At 43.2% G+C, this 27,517-nt stretch overlaps 1 protein-coding gene across 1 annotated transcript in view; it reads right to left on the bottom strand.

The window, feature by feature from the left end:
- Window positions 1–27,517, bottom strand: part of cadm2b (cell adhesion molecule 2b) — a 144,712-nt gene that overhangs the window by 26,556 nt on the left and 90,639 nt on the right. Inside the window, exon 2 of the mRNA XM_053423680.1 lies at window positions 1,719–1,868. Coding sequence (XP_053279655.1) covers window positions 1,719–1,868 — 150 coding nt within the window. The remainder of the gene's footprint in view (window positions 1–1,718; window positions 1,869–27,517) is intronic.

Here is a 27,517-nt window from a genome sequence, read left to right as displayed (position 1 = left end):
ATTTCTCATTGGCCCCCGACAAGAAGGCACCGCAAAAACCCCGGAGAAGAAGGACAGTTGCAGCCCTCTGCCAAGCAATTAACTGGTGATTTGGCACAGCGGAGGTTTCTTCCCAGGTGTCCCACCCTCTTCCTCGCATGGAGCCCGTGTTGCTCCACGCCTCCCGTTTCTCCTGATGGCCTCGCAGGCATCGAATTAGTCGTGCCAATGAAGCTTTTCATTTGGCTGTTTAAGAGGAGATGGAGAGGAAGTGTTCCCACACTTAGCCCTGGCAACCTCTGCCGAGTGGACTACATTCATTTTGTCATCCGCATTGCTCGGGAAAAAGGATTCTGTCATGCAATATAAATGGCTGCTGGAGAAGGGCACGGCGGCTCATGCATATTGTGCTCGCCCCGATCCTCCTTACCCGGTGACACTGTAGATTTACAGGTAGATAGGGGCTTTAAATTCACAGCGGATGACAAATGTGGAGGAAAAAAGTCCCAGCAATTGACTGGCTTCATTTAATCCAAATGAAATGAAGGAAAAAGCAAAGATTTAAAAGTGATTCATCTTGTGTTACTATCTTTTCAACGAGTACAAAGAAGTGAAGGTGATTTTTTTTTTTTTCAGCTGATAGAATCTGGTGACTTTCAGAATTGGTTCTGCAGAGTCAAATATTAAAAGACTACATCTCTTATACACCAGAGGATACAGAAAAATGTATTAAAAAAAAGCTTCGGCTCAATGGATTCTGTGTGAGTTTAAAACATCGGGCTACACTCACACCCGAGGATCTGTTCAAGATTCAGGCAACTTTTGTTTAATTGTATTTGGAAGTAATTTCATCTCATAAAGCACCTTAGACCTCATTGCTAAATCCAATCACTTGTGAGGGATAAGGTATTTCTTCAAACCAGACCGAGCCTCTCACTCTACTGGTTCACTATGGCGTCTCTCTCTCTCCCTCACTCACTCTCTCTCTCTCTCTCTCTCTCCATCAATTGTTATTCAAAGGGAAAGTTCATCTTCAATCACTGAACCAATGATATTGTATTAGCAGCTACAGCATAAATGAAATGGGTAATATGCTGTGAGAAACACTGAAAGATGAACGCCCTATCCCCCCCCGCCCGCCCAACCCTTACACGACCGGTCCACCGCTACACCCCCTTTCACCCCAATTCCAATTTATCAACTCCAGACTTTGTCACCTTTAAATTGGATTTGGCTGGCGGGAGCGCATTATAATTCATCCGGGGCTCGGGCCCTTTGTTTCACGAGGTTGCAACAGTGTGCGCCTCCTCTTTCGGAGTGACACGCAAACAGCCACATAAATGTAGGGCAGCCGAAACGCTAATTAAACCCAAATCATCTCACAATCCACAGGCGTTGCTGTGTTGTAAACAGCGCTGTCAGTGTTGCGTGATTACAGAAGTTCAATTCAAAAACAGCCTCTCTCTGCCTCGTGTGAGCCGTGGGACGACGGAGGAGACATGAATTCATTAAAAACTCTGCTTCCACAATAAGGGTGGGGGGGGTGTGGGGGGGGGTGCACTTCCCTCGTTTCCTCGTCTTTTCCCTGAGACTCGGTGAAGCTGCGCTCTCGCTTGTGCATTAAAAATGTGAAGATTTAATGAAGAGGACTCCAGTGGTAATCTAATCTGGCTCAGACATCTTTATCACATCTCATCACTTTTATCATTACGGCCATTATCCCCGGGAACATCACTCACCTTTCTTGTCCCCGAAGAACAGGGTCTGCTGTGCAGGGTTCGACCACTGGAGGGAAGTGTTATCATTGTAATCCACACGACAGGTCATGTTGGCTGCGGCCCCCTCCACCACGGTCACATTCTGAGTGATGGGGAACTGACCTTGGCTACCTGTGGGGGGAGAGAGAGACACAGTTTGAGGTCACGGGCCGGTGGCTGCCGTCTTTCTCGTCGAGACACATCAGTGCACCATTCAGACTTGACACCTCTCAGAGTTAATGTTCTGTCATCATCATCGCCCAATTACATTAATGTCTTCATTACATCACAGTAAACCCAAGATAGCTTAATGGGAGCCCGGCTGACACGGACTCCAGCCGGCGACATCTGTTGTAGCCGGGAAACCGTGGGTCTTCTTTTTTTTTTTTTTTTACGCTGGAAACAATGGTGGGTTTTACTCTCCCAGAGTGCCTTCCTCACACACTGCCTTATTGCAGGGCTCTAATTGGTAGCATGGCCTAATTAGAGGTAGTCATGTTCTGCTGGAGAGTCTAGAGCTGCAGCTGGGTGGTAAATTGACACATAATCCGAGACACTGTGGGCCTTCGATCCGAGCGGCTGCCGTGGCCCCAAACAGCCGCTCGTCACAGTGTGCAGGAGACGTCCAAATGAGGCCTAATCACCCGGCCTCGCTGGATTCTACCTTCTTATTCCACGTTTGTACTTGTCGTCTCAGCAAAGTCTCCTAATTACACCGCAGAAGCTTTTCTCTCCTGCCCCTGTTTTATTGAACTTTGCCAAGCTTCAGGAACTGGCTGTCTTAAAACCAACATTCCTTTGCAGGGGATTGTGTGTTAGAAAACAATGTTTTGAGGCTAAAATGAGCCAGACCACACCGGCCCCTCGGAGAACTCCGAGCTGAACGTCCTTTTATTTGCCTCTGAGCGATTCGCTGTCCTCAAGCGAATCTTTGAACATATATTTTCTCTTGATTTCACACGTCTGCTTTGGTTTCTAACTTGTAATGTGCCTGAGTTTTCGAAGGTGACATTGCCTCTGCCTCTCCCAGGTACAGTTCACCACGGGGATATTTCAGCTAAGGGAGCAGCTGCCTGCCTCATTAGTCGGGCTCACACGGGGGAGAAGAGGAGGCCGGGACAGTTAAAGGTCCGTGCACCTTCCTTGACCCCGATTGTCCTGATGGAGACCATCGTCAGCCGGAAGGTGAAGGTGAGGCCGACTATAAATAGTAATGGGAGGCGGATTCAAACGGTGCACATTACTTACCTGCTCATTGCATCCAATCACGCCACACCATAATAATAAATATGCCACCATTTCATCACATCATCATTACAACAATTTCGAATGGAGCCCGGGTATCAGCAAGTGGACCAACAAACCCATATGTCATTACATTAAAAAAGGGAAGTGGATGCATTGTGTGTGTGTGTGGGGGGGGGGGGGGCATGTGGGGGTGGTATTGTCAGTATCTGCCAGTTTTCAACTTTCATCCAGCACCAGCGTCTCTCCAGTGTATACCCCTCACTATTCACAGAAATGCTATGGGACAAATGTAAAAATCCAAACACTAATGAATATAGCTCTCTGCGGTTCGGGGGGGGGGGGCGTAGGATTGCTTTGGCAAAAATAAAAAAACACCACAACCTGTGGCTGACATTTGCTTTAATTATACCTGTGAGGCCAATAAAGGCTGTGCACTCAATCAGAAGTGGGGCCATGTCGTGGGTGTTGTTTTCACACAAGTGCGAGTGCAGGGGCTGGGTGCACTGCAGCTAACTGGAGCTTCACCTAATGCATTCATGAAATTCCACTGGCTTGACATTCTTTAGCAGTGTAGAGTGGAGCAGATGCATTCCTTTCTGAGGAGACGTAATCCCCAGTGCCAAATACACACTGCTTTTTTTTTCTTTAAGATGGTGATGGGGGGGGGGGGGGGGCAGCTGGCTTTACTTTTACAGTACAATGCCAAACAATATTGGAGAAAGTTACTGAACCACAAACCGCTCCAAGGACACCGCTACGCTGCGTGACCCTGTGCACCGACCTCGCTTTAGAGAAGCATGTGTTCTGGTGCGTGTGTGGGGGGGGGGGGGGGGGGGGGGCACCACGTGTTTTTTGTAGAAAAACATGTGGTGGCACTTTAAAACTTGGAAAGAGGGTAATGAAGGGTTCTTGTCTTGTAGCTAACACTGCAATAGAACCTTGACAATAACCATGGTCACAACCAGACAACATGGTCTAACATGATAAACATGGTGGAACCTTTCACTATCAATCACTGACTGTATATAAAGATGGATGACATCTATCTACATGACGAAGCTTCAATCTTTTGTTCGCAACGTTATTTTGAGCCAGAGTCCCGTGAAGTGGCGCCGCAGCATCAAGGTGCAGCTGAAACACGAGTTCTACAAAGTGTGAGTCAGCCAATCACAAAGTTTAACCCCTTTTTTTTACTGCATTGAATAACCACAGAAATTAAACCTTGAAATACACGAGTGAAATAATACTACTATCTTTGGAAAAAACTTTATCTGACACATGCTTTGTTCCATCTGACAACATGGAGGAGGTGGGGTTTGTGACCTATACTGCAGCCAGCCACTAGGGGGCGACCTAAAGTATCTAAAGTATCTTTATATACCGTACAGTCGACGGTGCTTATGGGTTAAAGACCTTGCACATCCATCGTATAGACACAACTTTGTTCTATTCTTTTCTCTTTAGACCTTTTTTAAAAAGAGGTCTATACATTGAGGTCTATACTTTCACGGACAAAAATACAAATGACAAAATGAATGATGGCTGAATATCATTTATTTGCCTCACTGTCCAGTACCTGTGTCAAAAATGTGGTCAAATTAGTTTTTACACTAATTGATTGAAACAAGACACATAACAAAACCCCATCATAGTATACAAGGGTTTATAAATCTTCAACCTGAGCATATAAACAAGTTTACTTAATTAAAAACCTATGTGGGGGTGCAGGGTCTTTAACAATTGGCCAGTCCATCAACCACAACACAACACTGCTCTGGATATGACGGCTACAGTAAAAGCTTCTGTAGGTGAAGGCGAGTTAGAGAAGATTATGCTTCGCCATGTCTGTATTTTCCCATAAAAGCAAAACCCGGTGAAAGGGAACCAACAGTTCTGAGAGAAGTAATAAGAGGTATGAAGGTTGTCTGCTCCACAGATGAAGACGACTCAGCGGAGTGCAGTGATGAACTGAGGAATAAAAACTGCACTTTTGCAATATGCCGGGACAAACCATCCCTTTAAACACAAAGTATATCAGCTCCACAGGCTGGAGGATTTCCATACCGGGCCCCTGCTGGAGCCTTTTTGCAGCACTTAGATGAATTTGACTAAATCCGAGGCGAGCTGAGTATTTTTAAGTCAAGGCCACAAGTGACGGTGAGCACAGTGTTTACAGTAGACAGCTGACAACCTGGCCGCCATGACCGTGAAGAGGGGAGTTGAGGATTGAGCGACCTGAGAAATCTTGATGAAAGTATAACCGGCCAATCTCTGAAAACATGAAACCCATTAGCATTTTTTCTTTTTTTCCTCCACTCTGGCGACTCCTTTATTCCATGAATATCATGAAGTGATATAGTGAAAGAAGAAAAAAAAAATCAATATGTGATAAGTCCCACTGATATTTCGGTCTCCCTCAGGTTCCCAGTGGAGGTCAAGACGAAAAACACGAAATAATCATTGAGCTGAAGTTAAAATTGGACTCAGATCAACTTCAAGCTTTTTAATTATGTTTTTAAATTGTTCTTAAAGCTATAATTTGTCTCCACTTCCTCCAAAGGAAACCTGAACATCACATGTATGAGTGCTGCCATCTTTAGCTGCTGACATCACCTAGAGCCAACGTCTGGTGGAGTGGAGCTGTGGCGTGGAGGTCCCGCCAATCACTCGTCAGTCTCAGCTGTCAATCATGATAACTGTAGCATTAAATGATGGAAGTAAAACCAAACTTACTGAGAAAATAACACTTGAATCAGAGAGGAGCTAGTCAAGGCCACAAGCAGTGTTTACCACCTGTTTACAGTAGATTGGATCAACCTGCCAGTGAAGAGGTGAGTTGAGGATTAAACAACCTGAGAAATCCTGAAGATGAAAGTGTAACTGCCTCCGTCTAAAAACATGATGACCACTAACATTTTCCTTTTTTTTTCTCCACTCTGGCGATTCTATTCCTTTACCCCGTGAATATCAAGAAGTGCTATAGTAAAAGAAAAAAGAAAAAAATCAATATGAGATAACTCAGACTGATGTTTCTCTCCCCCCCCCCCCCCGCCTCGCTCTCTTTCCAATCCTGCAGAAAACGAGGTTCAGACTAAAAAACTTGAAATTAACCTTGAGTTGAAATATTGCATTCGAACTCAAATCCCGGCTTTTTTTTTATTGGTCCCTCGGCCGTGATTTCACCATCTTTTTTTTTTTTACGACCGTCACATGGATCTCAGAGCTGCTGTGTTTTTTTAAATTATTTTCTACTTTGGAAAAAAAAAACAGCAACATCCCCCCTGAGCCGGGAGATTATGGTTGCACATTCAGGTTGGGCCACCGGCACCGGGATCATCAGTCACGATGTCAGCACACACCAGATTAGTCACGTTGTTTTGCCGAGCTTCACACAGAACGCTGCTGACACATCTCCCCCTCGCTGACATTCACTTTCATACGGAATCAAGTGACACCCGACTCATGAATCAAATATATACCTGCCCTGCTGAGACGAGCCAGGAAGGACATTTTTGCTACAACATGGCCGCTCCTCGTGTCTGTGCCTTCTCAGCGCGGGGGGGGGGGGGGGTATGATGTCTCGTGTTGCAACAGGTGGGTGGAGTTCAAACCTGAATGCAGATGTTCACCATCGCCGGCTGCTGAGTGTGCGTTAAGGATAAACTGTTTCATCTCGTCCCAGGCCGCCTCGCCTCACGCTGTTATCAGAACGCATCTCAGGCGGTGCCCCGGTGAATCCGAGTCGGGCGGTATTAGAAGCCGTGGAATATGATATTCAGGGTTATTGATTTTGAGAGCCTTGCAGCGTGGGTGGGTAATCTAAAAAACGGAGAATCTTTATGCCTCTACTTAAAGGGAGATAGCAGCAATGTGGTGCTTTAGGGTTATTGATGACGCGGGGGAAATGTTTTTGGTTCCGTTTTGATACGATAGCCCCGCGCGCCAGGAAACCAGGTCTGATGGATCATTAGAGAGCCGGGTCTCATATGTGATTTCACCGACTCGTCTGATGATCACTGATCACGAGGTGATAAAACGCGACGTACGTCTCCGTCGAGGAGAACACAGAGCTGCTGGAGAATGACTGAGCCCCCCCCCCCCCTCCCCCGCCCCAAAAAGCCTTTCTCAGTTTCAGCTGACTGCACCAAATAATGGAAAGCAGTGCCATGATGAATGGCTGGGGGAGAGCAGTGGAGCACACCACTGCAGCATGAACTGTAAACTGCAGGCGGGATGAAAAGAAAACAAATAACTCAGGAACCAGTTGAAGAAATAAAGCGACGCCTCCGTTCATCAGGGAATAATAACGATTATCAACTTTCATGTGAGATGAATTCACAGCTGGGGCTTGGTCCTACATGAGCTTCTTTGCAAAGAGGGATGTTGGAGGTGCTGAGAATCAGTGGAGGCAGCTTAATTTATTTGTCGAGTAAATGCTAAATAACATCCGGCATCAACATCATATAAAAACATATCACAAATCACACGTATCTGTACTTATGGATGAAGCCAGGGCATGAATTTCCAGATATTGCCACCTGAAGCCTGTAACTCTTTTATTAATCTAATGAATTTTACTCACAATAATTTGTCTCTTTAATCAAGAATACATTGTTGACATTGTTGAAATCAAGAGGATCATTTGAATTCTGCCACTAAAAGATACAAAAGACTTGATTCTTGTAAAATTTTCATATAAATGCATCAATATATTTCCCAAGTAGCCAGACTTAATCTATTTTAAACAATAAAGTGAAAGTGACAAACTTTTTCTTTCTGTTGTCGTGTGGTTGCTCTACATTTAAGGTTTTGTGGGGCAGTTCGGGTTTATGAGTTCATATTGTACATTTATATACAACAAACATAAACATAATTACCACAAGTATAATCCAACCTGTATGTAACGTTCTTTCTTATTATTTCATCTTTTCTTCTCACTCCTTGTGTTTGTAATATGTGATATTCTTAGCACCGAGCCACCATGAATTGTAATATGAAAGCACAAAGCAATTTTAATTCTGTGGTTTACAGACGCAAAAATATGTTTTCATCTTTTGGAGGAAAATACCTTTTTAATTTGTACCTTGAATCTTAAAAAAGTCATTAAATCAAATATTAAATTTTTTCCATGGCTAACAAAGTACAGTGACAGATAATAAATCCATTAAAAGTCAAACTTGTTTTTGAAAACTAAAAGTAGGGAAAAGAAAATCAAACGCCTTGCATTAATACCCACGAGGTATTTAAAACAGACGATATGCTCTCGAGAAAATAATGATAATTAACCGCGACAAAATGCTGTGACTTGTCAAATTTGTAATTAAATGGCCGGCTCTAAACTGTGTGGCCTATTTGCCAGCGTGTTTGAGGGAACAGGAAGTTGAACAGTGTATAAATATTCCGTTTAATTAAAAGTTGAGGCCTCTCGTGGCGTGCGGTCCTCGGTGGAGAGGACAAGCAATAACAGATCTTGCTGTCTCCCGTGTGGGACGGACGCAGACAGCTCTGTGTTCCAACACACGGGGAAGTTTTAGTAAAAGTAGAACTTGAGCACGAACAGCTCTTAACATCCTGTTGGACTCAGTTGCTCCTGTTTCTTTTTTTCTTGCGGTAAATAAACTGTCTTCTCTCCGCTCAGTCACTTTCTCCACCAGAACTTATAGACCTCTGATCATGTTTGACACGTCAGCCGGTGCACTCGGCGCTTTACCTACTATATTCTCCGGGGTTCACAAAGGTTACAACACCTGCTGCTTCCTCTGTTGTAAATAACTCGTGGTTCTAATGGTCGTGTTACACATTGTACGACGTAGCCTGAGGAAACCTGACCTTGATTCTACCTTCCTTTACAAACTAAAGATGTTTACACTCACTGGTCTTCATCTGACTGACTCTGGAGGAAATCGTTTCACAGTTACTCTCAGTGATAAATATATCGAGCATATATCACCCCGTTACACCTGCATGTCAACCTTTAGAGCTGTATATAAAGAAGAAAAGATGACGGCTCCCTGTAAGTGAAGCCACGACATCTCAACTGCCCCCTGCTGGCAGGCTGCTGTGTAGGTCGTAAAAAACCTGCCTCATCCATGTTGGTAGATGGGACATGGACCAAAAGTCAAAGGACAATACGTTTTCTGTCATTTTAAGTAGTTCTTATCACACTGATGTATGTTCAACACATCATTTTTCCCTGTAAGCTTAGTTTTAATTAGTTATTTTAATGCTACAGTTAAGTCAGACTTGTGATTGGTCAGGGGGGGGTCCCTTCCCCCGGTTAAATTGCCTCTAATGCAGAGCTTCATTCCTGTTTCTATATCTTCATATATCCACCGAGGCTGTTGACCAGGATCGAGTGACTGAGTCACATTGAAGCCATTTCTTGGAATCCGATTCATTCTTTCAAGCTGATGTCAAGATGTTATTGATAACTGTTATGGCGTGTGGAGGCCTCGCCCTCAGCTCTGTCTCTGACCTCTTGGCCCATGATAAGTCGCTCTGCAGCTCTCGCACCACAGGCAGAGCTCCTGGCAGTCGGTAAAGTCTGAACTCCAGATGAAATATGACTGGATTTCACCGCCAGGACACCTCGGCTGTCAAATGTCCTGCCAGACCGGCTCGGACCGCCAAAGCACCATCATCCTTTAAGATCACCTCTGGAATCCCCTCAGGGCAAAAAAAAGTTCAAAGTAGTTTTTACCTTTTTCTTTGCAGGAGAGATAAAAACACGAGTCTTGATTTCATCAGCAAGATTTAGAAGTTAATATGATTAAAGTATCTAACACTAGAGTATAAAAAAATATAGTACAAATGAGTACCAGTGGGTGTATGAGGAAATGCTTCCCTTATTAATGTATTAATTCATCTTTTCTTCCTCCAGCAGGCTGATTGAAGAGGCACCGGAGAGTGAGCAGGAGGAAATGTGAATTTTTTTTACATGGCGCAAATTCTAACCTGTGAAGCCAGAGCATAAATTACCTCCAGCTTGTGCTCAGTTGTCCATTTATAACCATCCTACCGGCCCATTTCAGGATTAATCCTTTCTACGCTCACATTGCTGCGAACGATGGGATTCCAAAAGTATAATAACATCCGAGAGAATCTGATTCAATCAAACCGACCTCTGCGATAACAATTTTTTTATTGGAAATCCCTTGTGTTTCACCAACTGTGGAGCTGTTTGCTCGGTTTAACCTGGCGGTGGTTTGGGACTGCAGATGAAAAATAATAACAAGTCTCTCTGTGTGGAATAAAAAACAAATACAGCTTTGCACAGTTAAGAGCTTCAATATTTTAAATCTGATCTTTTCTCACGACAGTTGTAGCTTCATTACTGCTTTTGTAGTATTGCTGCCGGTAAAATGTGCTTGTTACTGTTTCATATGTTTTTTATTATTACATTTTATGTTATAAAATAAATCAGGGACTTCAAATTAGCTTAGGTATTAACACTATACTGTTTAGTAGTTCCTATAAATATATAAAATAAACTAATTTAAATAACATAATGAAAACATACCCGAGTTTATCCACATTCTTATAAACATACCTTTCTTAATAGTCCTACTATTTTCATCTGTTAACCCAAATGATTTCAAACTAATCAGTGTGGCTCTGAAACATCTTCAAATACTGTGTATACAAATATGTATTCATGTATTGGTATGGAAGCAAGTAAGCTGCTAGTGAGGTGAGTCTTGCCTTTGCATCTGTATGTTAGAACCTGAAGGTGATGATTAGACACAAATTTAAACTTTTTATTTTTGTTTTGTAAAACAAGATGAAAAAACTGTACCACTTCATTTGAACTTGATAGGTTATTTTTTACGTGACAACACTTGTTCTTGTGAACTCCATAATTACTCACATCTCACTGACACGGAATAAAAAAATTGACAACTCTAAATCCCCTGATTCCGAAATACCTGAACTCATCATCTTTAACTGGGTATTTACCACAGAGTCTGACTGGTGATCTCAAATCAAACTATTGTGCAGCCTCCGATGGGCCTGAATGACTTTCATTTCTGTGATTCCCTCTAAAGACCTGCGTGATTCATTTGAGGTAAAAAAAACCTGCAGAAGAGCAAGGTAAAAAAAATAAAATACAAATTTAATCAGAAATTGATTAAAAGTCGGTGAGTTTTCAAACACGTATCTGGACTCGGCAGCTCAGGCCTCAGCAATCAGTCCTGAGAGTGTCGGTCTCGGGGCCGTCCACATAATGGCCGCCTGTCACAGGGTTCTCCGCCGTATTATTGATATTATTCCTTAGTAAAGCGTTTATGTGTCTTCCTGACAAAACTAACAGCAGCCCTTCCTCAAAGGGAGTGAAGTGGATTAGATGAACGCTGACCCTCCCGTGGAGGACTGCTGGGAAACAACACAACCATCCATCCTAACACACGCTTAAGAAACATAGTAAAATAACTCAAATCCACTTCAGTCATCCTTTAAAAAGTGACTCATGAGCCTAAAGCACCACATGGAAACTAATGTCTTATTCTCGTCCTATTATAACATGTAAATTCCTATAATAAAATAACTATGATAACAATAATGACTGTATAATATCAGCTGCTGCTGTTAATGGCAGCTCTGCCTGAACCTTATCTGCCGGTTGGAGGCTGATAGCAAAACAGTGAATTTCTCGGCACATGATTATTCTATGGTGTGTGCGACTGGAGTGAAGCAAAACTCTCTTTGAAGCATATCATGTAAACAACATGTTCCATTCAGCGGCGTCCAAATGAGACCACCTCGGAAAAAAACACTGGCGAGTTGCTGCCGGTTTTAGCCTGAATACTAATGCCCCTGGAAAAAGTAAGAGTATTACTGTCTGTTGCAATTTTTAAGGAGTCTTGAATTTTTTTGCACCGGCTTTGTGATACATTTGAGAAAATAGATGTATATCTCATGAGAAGAAGACACGACAACCAGCTACAGTTATTAAACAGTTAAACACTCATCATGCACACAGGCACATTTACAGGAGGGGGGGAGGGGGGAGATGCGAACAACATGATGAATCTGACCTCATCCAATGTTTGAAAAATATATTTGAAAACGTTCGCTTTAACCAATTCATTAACCATAAAGAAATCTGCTCTGAAAGTAAACGGTTGCGAGGGAAGATAAGAGGCACTGCTTTTTATCAAATGGCCCCTGAAGTGACCTCATCATATCTGATCACTTTCACCTACAGTGACCTTTTCTGAACAGATGTAGGAGGAAAACAAGGAGGGGAGAAAAAAAAATACCCTTCAAGTAATTTATTTCTATAATGACTTAAAGGTCACGTGTGTCACCGGAAACAATCACTAACATTGACAGTGTGATTTAAGTTCATCAACAGAGCGGCCTCCTGTGATGGAGGCAGAGCGGCTGATCTGAGGCACTCGATACCGCGGCGCCATTTTAAAAGCCATCAGCCCTCGTTGATCGGAGGAGATTTAAGCAACTATTTAAGGGCGGCCACTAATTAGCACTAAATCTAGATCTGATCCATTAACCGGAGCTAATCTGCGAATTACCTGTCCAGAGTGATGCATGCAGCGAAGAAACCGAACAGCCGCCGCTTGGAACTCAGTTAGCTCCTGATAATGTCACAGTTTAACATCGAGGGGCGGGGGGGGGCTTTGAAATCTTTTCATACAGGCCTTTAAATATGCAACGCGTTCAGTCATAGAAAATCCATATGTAATTATGCTAAGAGGAAAGGCTGTGATTACTTTTGCCCCGGATTAGTAATGTACCCCACGTCACTCACTTTCACAAACCATTTGCATCCAGAGCAATAGAGCAGAGGAGGAGGATGGAGGGTGGAGGGTGGGGGGGGCACGAGACGACGTTTATATATCCAGGTCACTCGTAAACAAGTGCACATGCAAAACAATCCAGGAGCATTAAATGTGTTTGTGTGGAACGTTATCGAGACACATTTGACCGCGTGCATCCTTTATCTGCGCCGGGGATTTACGGCGGGTTTCTGCCGGTGCTGTAAAACAAGAGCGGGTTTGACACAAGCGGCTCAGTGCACGACGACGCGTCGATGACCCACCACTGCACAGCGGCCGTGCGTCAGCCCCATGGTTGTATTTACAGCTCGGTCACCGATATCGTGATCTTAAATGATGCAGTCAGTCGAAGGAAATAACCACGGCGGAGTGAGCTGGTCCGTCTGTCAGGTTTACCCTCCATCAAAAAGGACAGTTGGTGCCTGTTACTGAGTAGCACCTGAGCAGGAGAGAAACTCACTCCACTCAGAGGTGGTGGCGAGTGCCGGCCCCCCCCCCGTGATCCTCCACAGTGGGGAAGGCAGTGGGTGGACGATCTAAAGAACTGGCAATAAATATCCCTGCTGGGGGAAACTCTTAGCAGTGTTTTTTTTTTTTTTTCTTGCTGTGCAGGAGGCGAAGAAAAGAAAGAGGAAAGTGGCAATGCATCAGCTTCAGAAAGTGGGTCAGAAATACTGTACAGTCTCCAGGTGGAGCAGGAAATTGCTTGTTCGAGCGTGCACGGCTGCACGGCTGCACACGTGAACTTTGGGATATCGTGGTTTTGTCAAATTCGAAATTGAGCTTCACACTGAGAAATATAAGTGATAAACCTGGAGTAAATTAGGAGTTTAAAGTCTAGATAAGTGACCAGCAAGGGGAAAAAAAGCTCCTTCAACTCCAGAGCACAGCTAACAGACCAATAAACACTTAAATTATGGAGAATTAAGTGGAACATGCAGCTGATTGTGAATTATGTAGCACAATTTTCTCAGCGTCCCCCTCGAGTATTGATTTCCTTTAAAAAGTTTAGGAGCCATTTGAGGTGGGAATGAAGGAGAACAGTTATAATCAAATGCTCTTTAAACGTCACGAACACTGTTCTGAGAGATCTTCACTGATTAGACTCGACACTAGAGCCGGTGATTGGTTTGAATGTCAAGTCCTGTTTCCAAGAAATCACAAAAATAACAAATGAGGAACTGCTAACGTAAGAACAGACTTTAGACGTGTTTATTCAGATTCAGCCAAATCCATGATGGTTCCATAATCTTCTGAATTTGTCCATTAGTCTTGACAGAGTTTAAGGGTTCAGTTTCCAGATTCCCAATCACAAGTGGTCACTGGTGCCGCCCGTCCTCTTATTTAGTGGTCGACTCTACTTACGCATTAGTCCTGCAAAATCCATGATGGTTTGAAACACTAGGTGGCGCAATAAACCACATTCAACTCATAAAGATATGATATTGAAACCAGAAGAAATGGATTTAATCAAACAAAAAACGTTATTTAATCTACAGCTCAAAAATGCGCAGTGTCACTCTAACCAAAGCCCTCATGCTGCTTCACCACAGCTCCGACTCCACTGCTGTTTAATAACCGGAGCGCTTCATTCGTTCAAAAACTACATTTTCCTCTGAATATAATCCGGGCCGGCAATTATGTTTCCCACAAAAACCTGTATTTGCTCGTGCAGGTTAGTAGCCTTTGACAGTCATTTCTATGAGGCCGCGTTGGACACATGTTTTCACCTTTGGTTTCCACTGAGCCCCCTGAACAACAATGTGGTGACTGCTGGTCGCTCTTTTAGTTGTTCAGTAAAAAGAGGATCCTCGCCCCTGAATGCAACACGACCCCTTCACATCCCCCCTGAGCGTGCTCTTTACAACACGACTATAAAAGCAACCTGTGATAAGTTCCATGTCTCAACCTCTGCCTTTATGAAAAGTAAGGTGGCTGTATTTTCACAGATTGACAAAAAATAACAAAATAAATAAATCTCTGCTTCACTCAGTTGAGTCCTAACAGAGCAAATACATCTTCTTGGGAGGTAAAAATATCTGAGGCCTGGTTTCCATTATATTTGACAACTAACATAATGATCTATTAGCCTGTTGATTATCTCTAATATTAGCATGCAACAGGAGAGCTGACAAAATCCATTAATCAATATTCAACACGATACATGTGGTTATATTCATTATCTTCATCATTATTGGTAAAAGTTATTAGCTGTAATTAGGATCCTGAAAGTGCTGCGGAAAAAATAGGCTTCCCAACGTTGAACTAGATTCAAGAGGTATGAATGCTGAATGTGTATCTTCTGTTAATTAAAAACTAGCCCCCTAATTACTTCTGTAATTAGAAAACACTGCATTTTTCAAAAATGAGTGAAAACAAGGAATGAAGCCCAGAGCATTCGTTCACCGACATTAACGGCATAAATCAGAGGGTTCGGTTTAAATAGAAAAAAAAAACATGAAAACCAGTGACTTAAATAAGACTTCAGTACAGGGTTGTTAATAAGGCATGTTAGAAGCAAGATTTCATTTCAATGCAAAACATTAGCAGGATTCTCAAATTTCAAATTGGTCGACTGGAGGCTCTGAGCAACCCAGAGAGGATTTACTACAATATCCCTGAGTAACAGAAACAACAGTGGGATTCAGAACCCGACAGGCAGAGTCGCTAGAGCTGCACTGAACTCCGGATAATCTGTCATCCTCCAGAGGGGCTGTGTGGGAGAATGCAGATGTTGGAGTGAGGGGCTCCAGAGATTCTCCAGACATCTATGGATCATGTGAGAAAACAGCAGGAGATTCTCCGCAGGGTTCACAGCGAGCGAGCGGCCGCGTCAATGCACGAAAAAGACACTAAGCTAAAATAACGAAAGCTAAAATGTCAGGATGAACAAGCAGGGCCAAAGAAGACACCGGCCGAGATGTGAACAAATGGAGTGATGAAAAAATGTCCCCACCTTTGGGTTCGGACTTTCTCCGGAGTTTGCCTGCCATGCATGAAAATGGCTTAAAGGTTCAGTGAGTAGAATTTAGCGACATCTAGTGGTGGAGTTGCATATTGCAGCTGAATACCCCTCATCTCACCCTCCCCTTCGGGAACCTGTGGCCTTTTGTACTAAAAAGTCAAAAAGTGTTTGTCCGGTCTGTCCTACTGTAAAAAAAAATGGTGGCCTCGGTAGAGAGGACCCGCTCCTGATGTAAAAATAAAGTATTTAAATATAAACAACTCATTCTAGGGTAACGAAAACAACAATTCATACAAGTTACATCAAACACACTAGTGAAAACATCACTACTATTATTTCATTTTCAGTTTCTGCCAATAGATCCTTTCACTTAAATCCCACAGACTGAACCTTTAAGACACGGGGGCTTTAATGTTCAGATTCTAGCAATCATAGAACACATTAACCAATATGAAATGAAGAGAAAGGCTCTGTAACTGATCAAAAACATCAATTCTTCACAGGTAGAAGTAACTTGTGGGTGAGCAGCAGGAACAATAAACCCGATACGTAACCAAATATCTGCTGGATTTCCTCAGCTCGGTGCCAAACCAATCTGAAGATGAGGATTGATTCGGCTGCCATCAGCGGCAATGAGCATCTACACCAACACAGCATCAGGACAAAGCGTGGACTAGTGAAGGTCGTGTGGAAATAAAATGAACGAGAAGCTCTGCTGTGACCAGAAGGTCTCTGCTTTTAATACACAGCATGTGTGGGAAACTCTAGGAAAGGGGGGAGCAGATGAGGAGCGCTCTTCCTCTCCCTCCTCCTCTCCCTCCTATACCAGCGATGTGTCCTTGAACCCCCCCCCCCCCCCCCCCCAGCTGCTCCAGTGGAGCTGCACAGTGGTCAAATATAGGAAAAAGCATGACCGGGTGAGGCGGGCCCAGCTCCCTGATGTGAACGTGTGAATCTCTACATATGTGGAGCAGGTTGTATCCGGGGGAAGAGCGAGCATGTTCAGCAAGCCTCTCCTACAGGGAAGTGCAGATTACACCAAACGCCCAGAAAGCCTTGCAGCACGCGGCGTATGCTAATGCTTCCTGAGCTCTGGGGGGAGATAAAGGCACGATCCAAACACTGTTTATTGGGGATCTGTGTGCGACATAAATCATGCGGCGAGAAAATGGAGGCAATAACTCACCTTTCGCTTTGCTTTTTGTCCCAGCCACTGAAAGCATGAAGGGGTAAAGTGAGAAAACAGCAGGTTAGATAGGCAGAGTGACGGAGCGGGGGGTTATTTGCCGTGTCCCTGTTGACAGGAGTTATATTATTAAATGTGGTGAATGTGGTGAATGTGAGCAAAAGTATTAATATCTACCAAACCCTGCCTGGTGACATGTCAGCCGTTAGAATAACAAGGATACACATTTATAAAAACAAGAAGAGGAAACACATCAATAGAAATATCAGGGCTTCATCTAATTAAAGCATCTGACAAGTTATTCACATCATTATTTATTTGACACCTTCGCCGACGACACCTGTTGCCGACCGTCACCGAAGAATTGTTCACAGCTCAGTGAGGAAAACTCTCAAAGCGCCAATCGAGACTAATATACTGTTTTTTTTCCAATATGACCTGAATGACATGAAGTCTCTACAGTTTGAAAACTGATCCACAGAATTCAAATGAAATATTTACTTCAGGCTTTTTGACGAATTTGTTGTTAAAATGTAAAATCTTGCTAATTGGTCATAATAACTCATTTTGAATCTGCAGGAATGGTCTGTAAAGGGTCTGTATTTATACATATTGTGATTTTAAAGTCTCTTACAGTATAGTTGCTATTCACCCACACACACTCATACACTGCATATACTTTCTATATATTCACTTTCTCTACCACACGCAGCCACGCTCAGCCATCAGGGGCAATTATGAGGTTCAGCATCTTTCCAAAGGTCACTTGGGCACATGGAATGGATCAAACCCCCCCACCGTTTGGTCAGTGGACGACCCGTTCTACCTCCTGAGCCAAAACGGCGCCTCACTAAACTCTTCTGGGGAAATTGAGCCACAGCCTCTCTTTATAGTCACGGTGGATTTTAAGCTGTTTAATTAAATGATTCAAATGTTTTCAGTTTCAAACAACTGGCGTGATATTCAACATTCCCCCTAATTTGGCATTTTTAGCTGGTCATGGTCAAGAGAGGGATGGGAACTCACAGCTAACCACACATTTATAAGACCAACTAACAATGCACCAACTATGCTTCTCAGTTTTCCCAGTTGACTTGTGGTTTGCAATTCTTGGTTTGTAAATGTTGAGGTTGGATTTCTCTTCAAACGCCAGGTGAACAGCAGGAGGACGTCTCTTTGAGGCCTCGAGGGGAAACTGCAGCTGCAACAATCTTCTGCAGTGACGCTGATTGTGATTCAAATACACAAAGACTTTTAAACTAATTTTCCCCACAGTGGGATTCTCTGTATTTCTGAGTTTTGTTGTCTTTGCTCTGTATGAGATTACAGAGTCATGGGGCAATTATGTACTGTTGCATATAGCCAAAGGATCACGGCCTATTGCAAATAATCCAAAGCGTTAATCGCTGTAAAATGGCTAATTACAACCAAATTAGCAAATCCTTCTAATCTGTTCTGACAGAGCCGGGGAAGAACTCCCGTCAACGACTTTAACTTTCACCCTCTGTGAAGATGACATGCTGCTCAGAGCGGCACAGCAGACTGGTAAACAGTTTCCTTTCATCGTCACCACAGAGGCGGGCGCTTTGTCTCCCTGCTGGAGACACAAGGGAACGCTCTCAGCTGTCCTCAGGTGGAGACACTTAGTCAAGCGTAATGAGGACAGATTATCACTGGTGTCAGGTTTCGAAAAGGACCCGTTACACAAACTGCACAATCAGCACTGCCCAAATGAGACAAAGCAGAACCGGACATGTTAGCAGCCTCCAAACGGATCCACTACACAACTGAGTGCTTGAAGCGCCTTTGAGGAGACAAAATGGAGCACTGGTTTTCTAAAGTAGGCTGAGAGGTGTTTTGGGCTTTTGTTCACACCAGGAACCAGTCAACCAGTTTAGCTGCAGGGGAGATTAGAGTGTGACTGTTCTGTGGATCTTATGGCGATAACTGACTGCTGACTTCATGTAACAATTCCAACTCTCACTCCAACTCACCTCTACTTGCCTACATCTTATGAAGGTTGCATAAACTGTACCAAAGAGAAATTGAGTGGTATTACAGTAAGAGTGCAAACCTCCACCAAGGCCCATTGAACAGTCCACTTAAATTAATAGAAGCCACATTATGTGTCTCGGCTACACATTGATTGTAGTTACTGGTTTCTAGAACCATTTGTTACCATTCAGCAGAACACAACTCTACAGCACATTTAAATCCACTTCATCCAGTTTTTTATATATATATATATCATACTGTATATAATAATATAACTGCTAAGAAGGTGAAAAATGGTTCCTTCATCTGCCTCCTAATTTGGATCTGCACTAAAATGTTATGGCTCCTTCTTTAGTCAATCCCTAGCCCTCCATTTAATTTCATAAAAATCGTTTGGGTAGTTTTTATGTGATGCTGCTAAATAACAATCAAACTAAACCAAAAACAGATGAAACACAATCTCCGTGAATCCCAAATCCGAATTTCAAACCTCGCAATTGGATTTTCCCAGAAAACTGAATAGGGGGAGGAGGTTCAAAAAGGTCACCAGTCATTATAAAGTTGAGAAGTTTACACACACAGAATGATCAGAGAAACACTGCAGACTCTGGAGCCTGCAAGTTATTCAGAGCAAAGATTTGACCCAGATGTTGCAAAACTCCCAGCACACAGCAGCCAAACAGGAAATCTAGATGAGGAACACAGCTCTGAAGGTTTTAACTCCTGATGGTCCTCCAGTCAGACGGAGCTGCTCACAGTCCGTCTGTGGAGGTTGTTAATTTACACATCTCATCTGGTTTCTCTGGCAATGTTGACAAGACTTCGCCTGGATGAGCCGACGTGTAAGTGGAGTTTAATCGTCCAACAACTTTTCTAAATCACATGTTACTACCAGTACCATCATTATCACATCAACTGCCACTGACCTTTTTCGTAAAGTGAATTTTTTCCGGCTGGGAAAACTATGAGCTTGAACCAAAGACGACTAACGACTTTTCCTGAAGAAACTATCTGTGCACTATTAGGTATTAGATCAGATGACAATGTCTTTGCTCATGATATTGAGTTTTTTAAAACAACTATTTCAGGATAGAAGAAAAACAAACAAAAATCTAAAACGATACAAATATACAGATTTCTCTAAATTACTGTTATTAGCAACACAGACATTTTGTTGTTGTTTCCTGCAAGTCCTTCATCCACCACGTGGGATGATTCAGCCGGAGACGTAGGGGAGGGAGGACAGATCTGCTCCGACTGGGTCACACAGAGTTTCTTAAGGACACAGAGACAAGAACACTCAGCTCCCCTTGTAGGATCTACCTCTCCTTCCCCTCTAAGTCTGGTCCAACGCATTGTGTGCTGACTCATCCTGTCTATCACAGCAGAGATCCAACAGCCCACTGTTTCCTGTCCAGCTGGAGTTGTTTATTTTGTGTTGTTCTCGAAAACAACACCTTTTGGCTTCTTGTCATCCGTCAGTATTCAACATGTTTTTAAATACGCAGCATTCGTAGGTTTCCTCATTGCTGATTTTTGAAAAAATGCTGCACATCCATCATAACGATAATGACATGTTTGCAGACGAGGCAATTTGTGAGTATGTGTGTGTGTGTGTGTGTGAGTGTTTGTGTGTGTTCTCGGCCTGTTTAGTATTTGGTACAGACACTAAAGTGTGTTCAGCAAGTCCAGTTCACATTTCCCGACCTCCACGAGGCCAATTTTATAAATAACTGCACAGCACTTTTCTTTGAATCTCCCTCTACAGCCAGTCCAAACGTTTAATAAAAGAAATAGTCTCCATTTTGCTCATTACAATACCTATAGCTGAGGGAGGAATGAAGCCTGGGTGGAGACCAAAAAAAAAGGTACTATTTCTGTCTTAAAAAATAGGTCAGTGTTAATCTGAAGTCTGCAGAAAGGACAAAATGTTTATCTGTAAAATAGGTCATTTCTCGGTTTAGCCTTGAACAAGCGCTTATCGGACGAGGACACAGGGAAGACCGTCCAAGAAACATATGCCATTCTGCAATCTAATGGAAACTGCATTGTTTTTGACACTCATTAATCTTTCTGTAAACTCCCACGCCTGCACCTCTCCCTGTTCTGTGGAAGTTATTAATCTCAGACTCCCTCTAAAATGTAATGCTGTTGACAAAGTCAGACACCGTGATAAGATTCTCCTTGCCGTGAACTGGAAATGTTTACAAGCACACGGCGAGCATATCAATATATTCCATCTGGAAAAAGAAGTATAACAATTTGACATTCCTGAGAGGACTTTCACTGGAAATCAATAGCGGGGCCGCGTAACGACACACACATCTCGGCGGGAATGCCAATGTATTTAACAAGTTTATCGCGTGAGTAAATGCATGAGTGCATTTATTAAATCAGACACTATGTATGTAGGAAAAACTGCAAACTCTGCAAACACCAAACCTGGTTTTATTATTCATAACTGCATGGCCAGAATAAGTTACAGCCTTAAAGGTTTTCTTAGACTTTAACACAATCGACTCGCTCAGACAAACGGAGTAGCAGGTTTTGCTCAGACACAAACTGAACTCTGGACAATCTCCTGAAATTATCCAGAGGGTTTGTTTATCAGTTGCTGCAGACATTCTCCAGAGCTTCCCCCCAAAAAAAATAAAAACTCGGAAATATCCTGTCCTAGTGATGGATGCAAAAATGGAAATACAAATATCACAAGATGTACACGTCAACTTGGAAAGACTATACTGTATCTTCTTATAGTTGTGATGACACAATAACCCAAATAACACAAACCTACAATTACTTTTCTAGAATCGAACACTATTTAAGATCTATTAATTATTATTACCTGACTATCTCAGAGAAGCCAACAGGAGAGTACAGACACTGAGGACACAGTGTAGAATAACGAGGGAAAGACACGCCCCACCAGACAGATAAATGGTATAAGCGATGGAACACTAAAAATGAAATAATAATAAATAAAATGCCTCATAGCATATCGATGGCGATGCGATAAGGAAGCAATGAGAAGGACAACGAGGCAGAGAGATGGGACTTTGGCCAGTTTGGCCGGCGGAGGTATAAATCTGGAGCAGTCGGCCTGATTCTTGGCTCATTTTACATCTCGGCTCAAAGTGCAGCCGGATGAAGACCGTTCATTTGACTGTCACGATTCTTCCTGAAGTGGGCGACGCAGGCCGGTGAGGAGAGTCGAGCCGCCGGGTCCCCGTGGTGATTAGTGTAACCGACCACTGAGAGGTTTGTCCTCCGGCGCAGTGAGAGCTGGCCTCTGTCACTCAGTCGGCCATCGCCGGGGTCACTGCTCTCCCTCTGCCGGTGTCACGCCACAAACTCTCCTGGGAAAAACGCGGCTGTAAGTAACCCAGTGACAGGGAAGCACTTCATCATATCCAGCTCACACACACATGTTCACAAGTGGAAGCAGTTTTAATGGCGGCTGCAGGCGGCTGCCCTTGTTATTGGCCTTGAAACGGCAGCTTACTGAATCGCTGCATGTTGGAATCTTCTGAGATGACATTTTATTATCAATAAATGTTTTATTCTTTCTATTTACAAAAAGCACCCGATGGAACAAAACCAATCGTGTAATTGCTCAAACAGACAAACAAAGATACAAATGAAAAAAAAGGAAAACCAAAAATAAAGTTGAAAAGAATAACATAATAACTAAATATGAAGCATCTGATTAACAGTTTACTATATTTTTACGATATTGGAACTTTAACAACCTTTTCCCGAAGCTCAGAGGTCACGAGTTGTGCTGTGTCGTGCAGATGTTTTCAGAAATCAACGGAAAGGAAGTTTTTTTTTGTTGGCTGGTCGTTTTAAGTCTTGTAATTAGTGTCATAGAAACATTAGCATCCATGCTGCTGTCGTCTAGTAGCAGAGTTCTAATGACTGAGCCACTCCAGCTTGTGTTTACGACATGAGAGGTTGTGTGTATGTGGTTTGGTTCGAGTTCCATTCGAAGGCAGCATGTTGAATTATAATCATTATTTTTACCAAGGACAGAGAATGATTATCTAGTATTGGGTCTAATTGCTTTGGAAAATCCAAGGTAAAAACCATCTGTTCCTGGTATTTTGCCATTATTTGTTTCTTTTGGGGATTTATAAAGTTATGAAAGTTGTGTGCAGTTAAGAGGGCAATGATTCAACAGTGGCTTTACGTCATTGTGCTGGTTTCATGGGCTGTCAGTCTAAGGGAGGTATGTAGATGCAAACTGGTGTTGGACTGGACTTTGACCAGTCCCCACATCCCTGGTGTCCCACTTAACATCAGTATAACTCGCTCTTACTTTACCGTGGGTGAGATATCAAATGTCTCTGGTTCAGATCTAGAGAAGGATTCATCAAATCATTTCCTATCAGTGTCTGGTGTTTTATTAATTATGTCCTCTGTGTTATTGTGGTAAGTGGAGTGGGAGAGCAGGAGCTGGGTTTCCCCCGAAGTACTGAGAAATTAGTCTTGTCGGATTTGTTAAAGCATATTAATTCTTCAATTGGTTGTAATATTGAAGTGCAGAGCTCATCATCAGACAGTAATGATTTATTGAGTCTCCGGTGTGAGTCTGCAGCTGATGGAGAATCAAATCTGAGGTCAAGTAATAAGGACGAATAATCTGATGTCTACTGCTGAATATTTAGAGGAACACAATTAACATAACATAATTAATGCATTCATAGGAAAAAAATCCAGTTTAATCTATAAATCCTAGAGTAGGTTTGATGTATAAGAGAGGAGTGAGTGGGGAAATCTAATTATTTCACGTGTTCATTTTTCAAAAATCCAAACAGCCGTTTCTCTGGACATCATGATCATGATCATTTTGAATCCAAGTAAATACAACTTAGTAGATACATGTTTAAGATAAGAACCCAATACATCACAATGCTCGTTAAGAACAATATAACATCAGAAAATTAACTTATCAGCCTAGTAATCCTTCTAAGGCCTGAAATATGGAGAATGTGGCGTCTCATCTAAAGTAACGTTGTAGATTTAGTTTATGATACAGATTCGGTTCTTGACTGTTAAAAACTAGAGCTTTTTGTGTGTGTGTGGGGGGGGGGGGGGGGGGGGGGGCAGATTTGTACATCTTTCAGCCAGATACAGCAGATCAAGATAAGGCCGGGGGCAGAGGGGGGTGGTGGGGAGGGCGAGGGGACAAGCAGAGAGTTTGAAGTTGCGATCTACTGAGCATGAGGTGACACAGCTGGGGAAGTTCAACAGCCGTAATATCCTCTCGCCTGCGTCCGGAGTTTGGGGAATTATTTAGTGTTTTATTGGATTATTGATGAGGTTGAGCTGTGAGAAATGGTCGGCTCCTCCAGCTTTTTACAGCGATAACACTGAATGAATTACCAGATTAAAAAGGAACCAGCTCCTCCATAAACAGCAGCTACTCCCTTTAGAGCCACACAGGCATGTTCCCCACTCTCCTGGCTGCAGAGGATCACATCTCCGCGGCTGGGCCAATAACAACACCACAATTTAAACACACTACCAGAGCACAACCGGCTTGAGGCAGCATTACAGACACACACATGTTGTACCTCCTGATGACACCCGGGGGCCAATTCCTTCTTCAATTTTCTCACCTTGTCTGTGCTGTGTTTCAATTGGAGTGCTTCATGTAAAGAAACAGCTGAGTGTCTCTCCAGTTAGAGCAACACCAGCACGGGAGGGCGAGCCGGAGTAATTGAGAAAAGCTGGATTCACACAGCTGTGTCATGTCAAGCTAAAGCCACCGTGTGTATATACATGACCATCTTATCTGTCCCATGTCTCACTGGTGTTGTAAAAAATAAATGCAACTTACAGTCCTTGTACAATGTGACGTCAGTAAAACCTCAACTGCAGCGAAATCCATACGGACGCTCATTTTTCTTTTCAACTTCCTTGCTTCACGTTAGAGCAATTTAAAAAAAAACGGTAACACAAAGAAGTCGCTAATCGATTCCTCTGAAAACAAATATCAAAAAATTGCTTTGCAGTGTAAAGAGAATAAATCAGGACGTGACGCTTTCCCAGTTTCTAAACTTTTGAATGTTTTTCCCTTGTGTGCGTAGGGGGACCGGGGCTTTGGATCAATATCAATGATGAGAGTGTAGCAGTGGCCACGAGTAAATCAATGTACGGGGAAGAACTGATATGTGTACAAATATTTTTGGCTCATTATGAAATTGTAGCCGTCCAGAGGTTGTCAGCTGAGTAGAAGCCCTATTGAATCTTAAATGCCTCGTCCATGCATCTTTGTTGTGTTGCGTTCACGCCTTAAACACCTTAAACATGGAGCCTACTGATTGGATCATCGTCAAAGAAGTTCAAACCAGCAGCTGAAGTTTAAATCCGGCCCTTGGTGTAATTCAGGAGCATTATTTTGAAGTAGTATCCTCTTCCACGGTTATTAATGCTTTCTAAGAACAGTAGTTGTGAGAGATTCTTGTGTTTTCCTCTGTCCCATTGTTTCCACAGCCGCTTTCAACTTTGCCATGTTGCTTGTATCAAATCTTTTTTTTATCTTTTTTTGCTTCAGACACAACCTTTTAAGATTTACCATTTCACCGGCCTGCTCGGCATCAAATTGCCTTGTTGACAGCAGGTTGTAATAAGATGTTTTCAATACAGAGAAATGAGAGTTTCAGACCTGCAATTTAATATGAAAAGACACGAGCTTTTCCTTCCTCTGTCGACTACAGCTCGAACTCTCCAAACAAATCATTGTGAGGCGCAGAGATCTTTGGAATAGACCAAAATACCGAGTTTAATTGTAGAGGTGTACTATACAACAGAAGCCTGTTTCCAAGGCAGTCGTGATAAAGGAAACACACGACAGTAAAGACCCACACAGTCCCAGCAGTTCCAGTATAACCTGCAGGATGGTTTTGGAGCTGAGCTGTACTCAACACAAACCAAGATGTTTCAAAGTGATTTCTGAAGTGTCCATCTCTAACTCCCTGCTCGACTAAAAAATCTAATTTCCTTGTATTACAGAAAATTGCTTTACCCTATGTGGCTGCACCGAAAGCCCTGTGCATGCAGATGAGGGTCCCCCCCACCCCACCCCCCCACCCCGCTTAAGGCAATCCAGAACTCAAACCTCCTAAGTCTTTATCTGCCAACCAGCAGGATAATGGTCGAACCCGGCACGCGGCCCACTCCGCTCCTCTGGCTCCAGCCTCTCGCGATGGTGACACTGTCAGGCTTCATATCTTCATGCAGCACACAAGGGAAATGCATAATTCCCCAAACCAATTTTTTCAATCAGCGTTGAACAATAATGTCGAGAATGGGATTTATCAGGAGTTTAAATGAGAAATACCTACACATTATGCTGACATTTTTCTCTCCCATTTGATTTGATAAGACGATACCAGTCCAATCATTTCTGGGATGAGAATTCCCTACCACCCTCCCCTCCCCCCCCTGTCCCCTGTACACTAAGCACCCAATTTATACCTCGACTAAAGCTGTGCAAAATTGGTGTACACAGGTTTGCGTGAGTTAATGCAGTATGAATTGAGCAATATTCGCCGTATGAGCACAAGCACAAGGCATTAATGTTGCAGAGATGACTCTCCACCGGCACGTTCAGGCAGCAAAGTGTGCAGGGTTAGGAATAGCTTTCATTTATATATTCAGAATGTAACGAGATGTTTAGGAAAGCAATCTTAAGAGAGATTTGATGAACGGCAGGGGGTGGGGGGGGGGGAGTGACACATAAAAAACGGTTCATCTTGCCGTATTACATCCTCCCATCACTGTGTGCTGTGCAGGGGAATAAAGGAATAACACACAAATTGAGTGTTTACACTTCTCTTGATGGGAACTGGGACGTCAGTGTGGGATGTATTTGCAGGTATTTACATGAAGTTACAACCCTGCGTGACGCCTGGTAGTTATCTGAGGCCCACTGCCAGTTTTTTTTTTATTTTAGGTATATTTGCCATGTAATGTGTTGTCGTGGGAAAACGTTTTAAATAGGTAAAACAGAGCCTCTGCCCTTGTTCTCTGCAAACAGGATTTCAAGCTGTGAAAGAGCGATAAGGCCGCTCGACTCCGAGCAAACACGTGTCACATCTACGGGAATTAAGTGTCTCTCGCCCGAGTAGGAACTGGTTTTGACGCCGTTTATGGGAAACACACGGCAGGGGGACGTTTGTAATGAATGAACTGTTGGGTCAAGCCCTGGTCTGTCGTGTCCCCTCTCCTGGAAAAATGGAGGATGAGGAGGAGATGACTTTCTCAAGGTCATTACAGGAAACTGGGAATGAGCCATGGTGACTCCATACAGACGTTCTGTGGCGTCATGTAAACAACATGTGAGACGCACCCGCCTGCTAGATCAGCGTCTTATCTTTCAAAAACACACTCACAGTTGTGTTCTTTTGTCCCAGTGATGGAATTGTAAAGAAGGTCAGCGTCTGGAGAGGAGTCTCGGCAGCAAAGATAATCCACTTTGATGAATCTGTTCACATTCCCCCCGAGTGTCGACATCCACCTCGATATGAAATAGATGTTTCATAAATCACCTGGGCTGGCAAACACTTCTGGGCTCCTCAACCTG

This window comes from Pleuronectes platessa, chromosome 5 (genome assembly GCF_947347685.1).
Source record: "Pleuronectes platessa chromosome 5, fPlePla1.1, whole genome shotgun sequence".
Taxonomy (NCBI): domain Eukaryota; kingdom Metazoa; phylum Chordata; class Actinopteri; order Pleuronectiformes; family Pleuronectidae; genus Pleuronectes; species Pleuronectes platessa.
The sequence above is the reverse complement of the archived record's forward strand: the minus strand, read 5'-3'. Positions and strand labels throughout refer to the sequence as shown.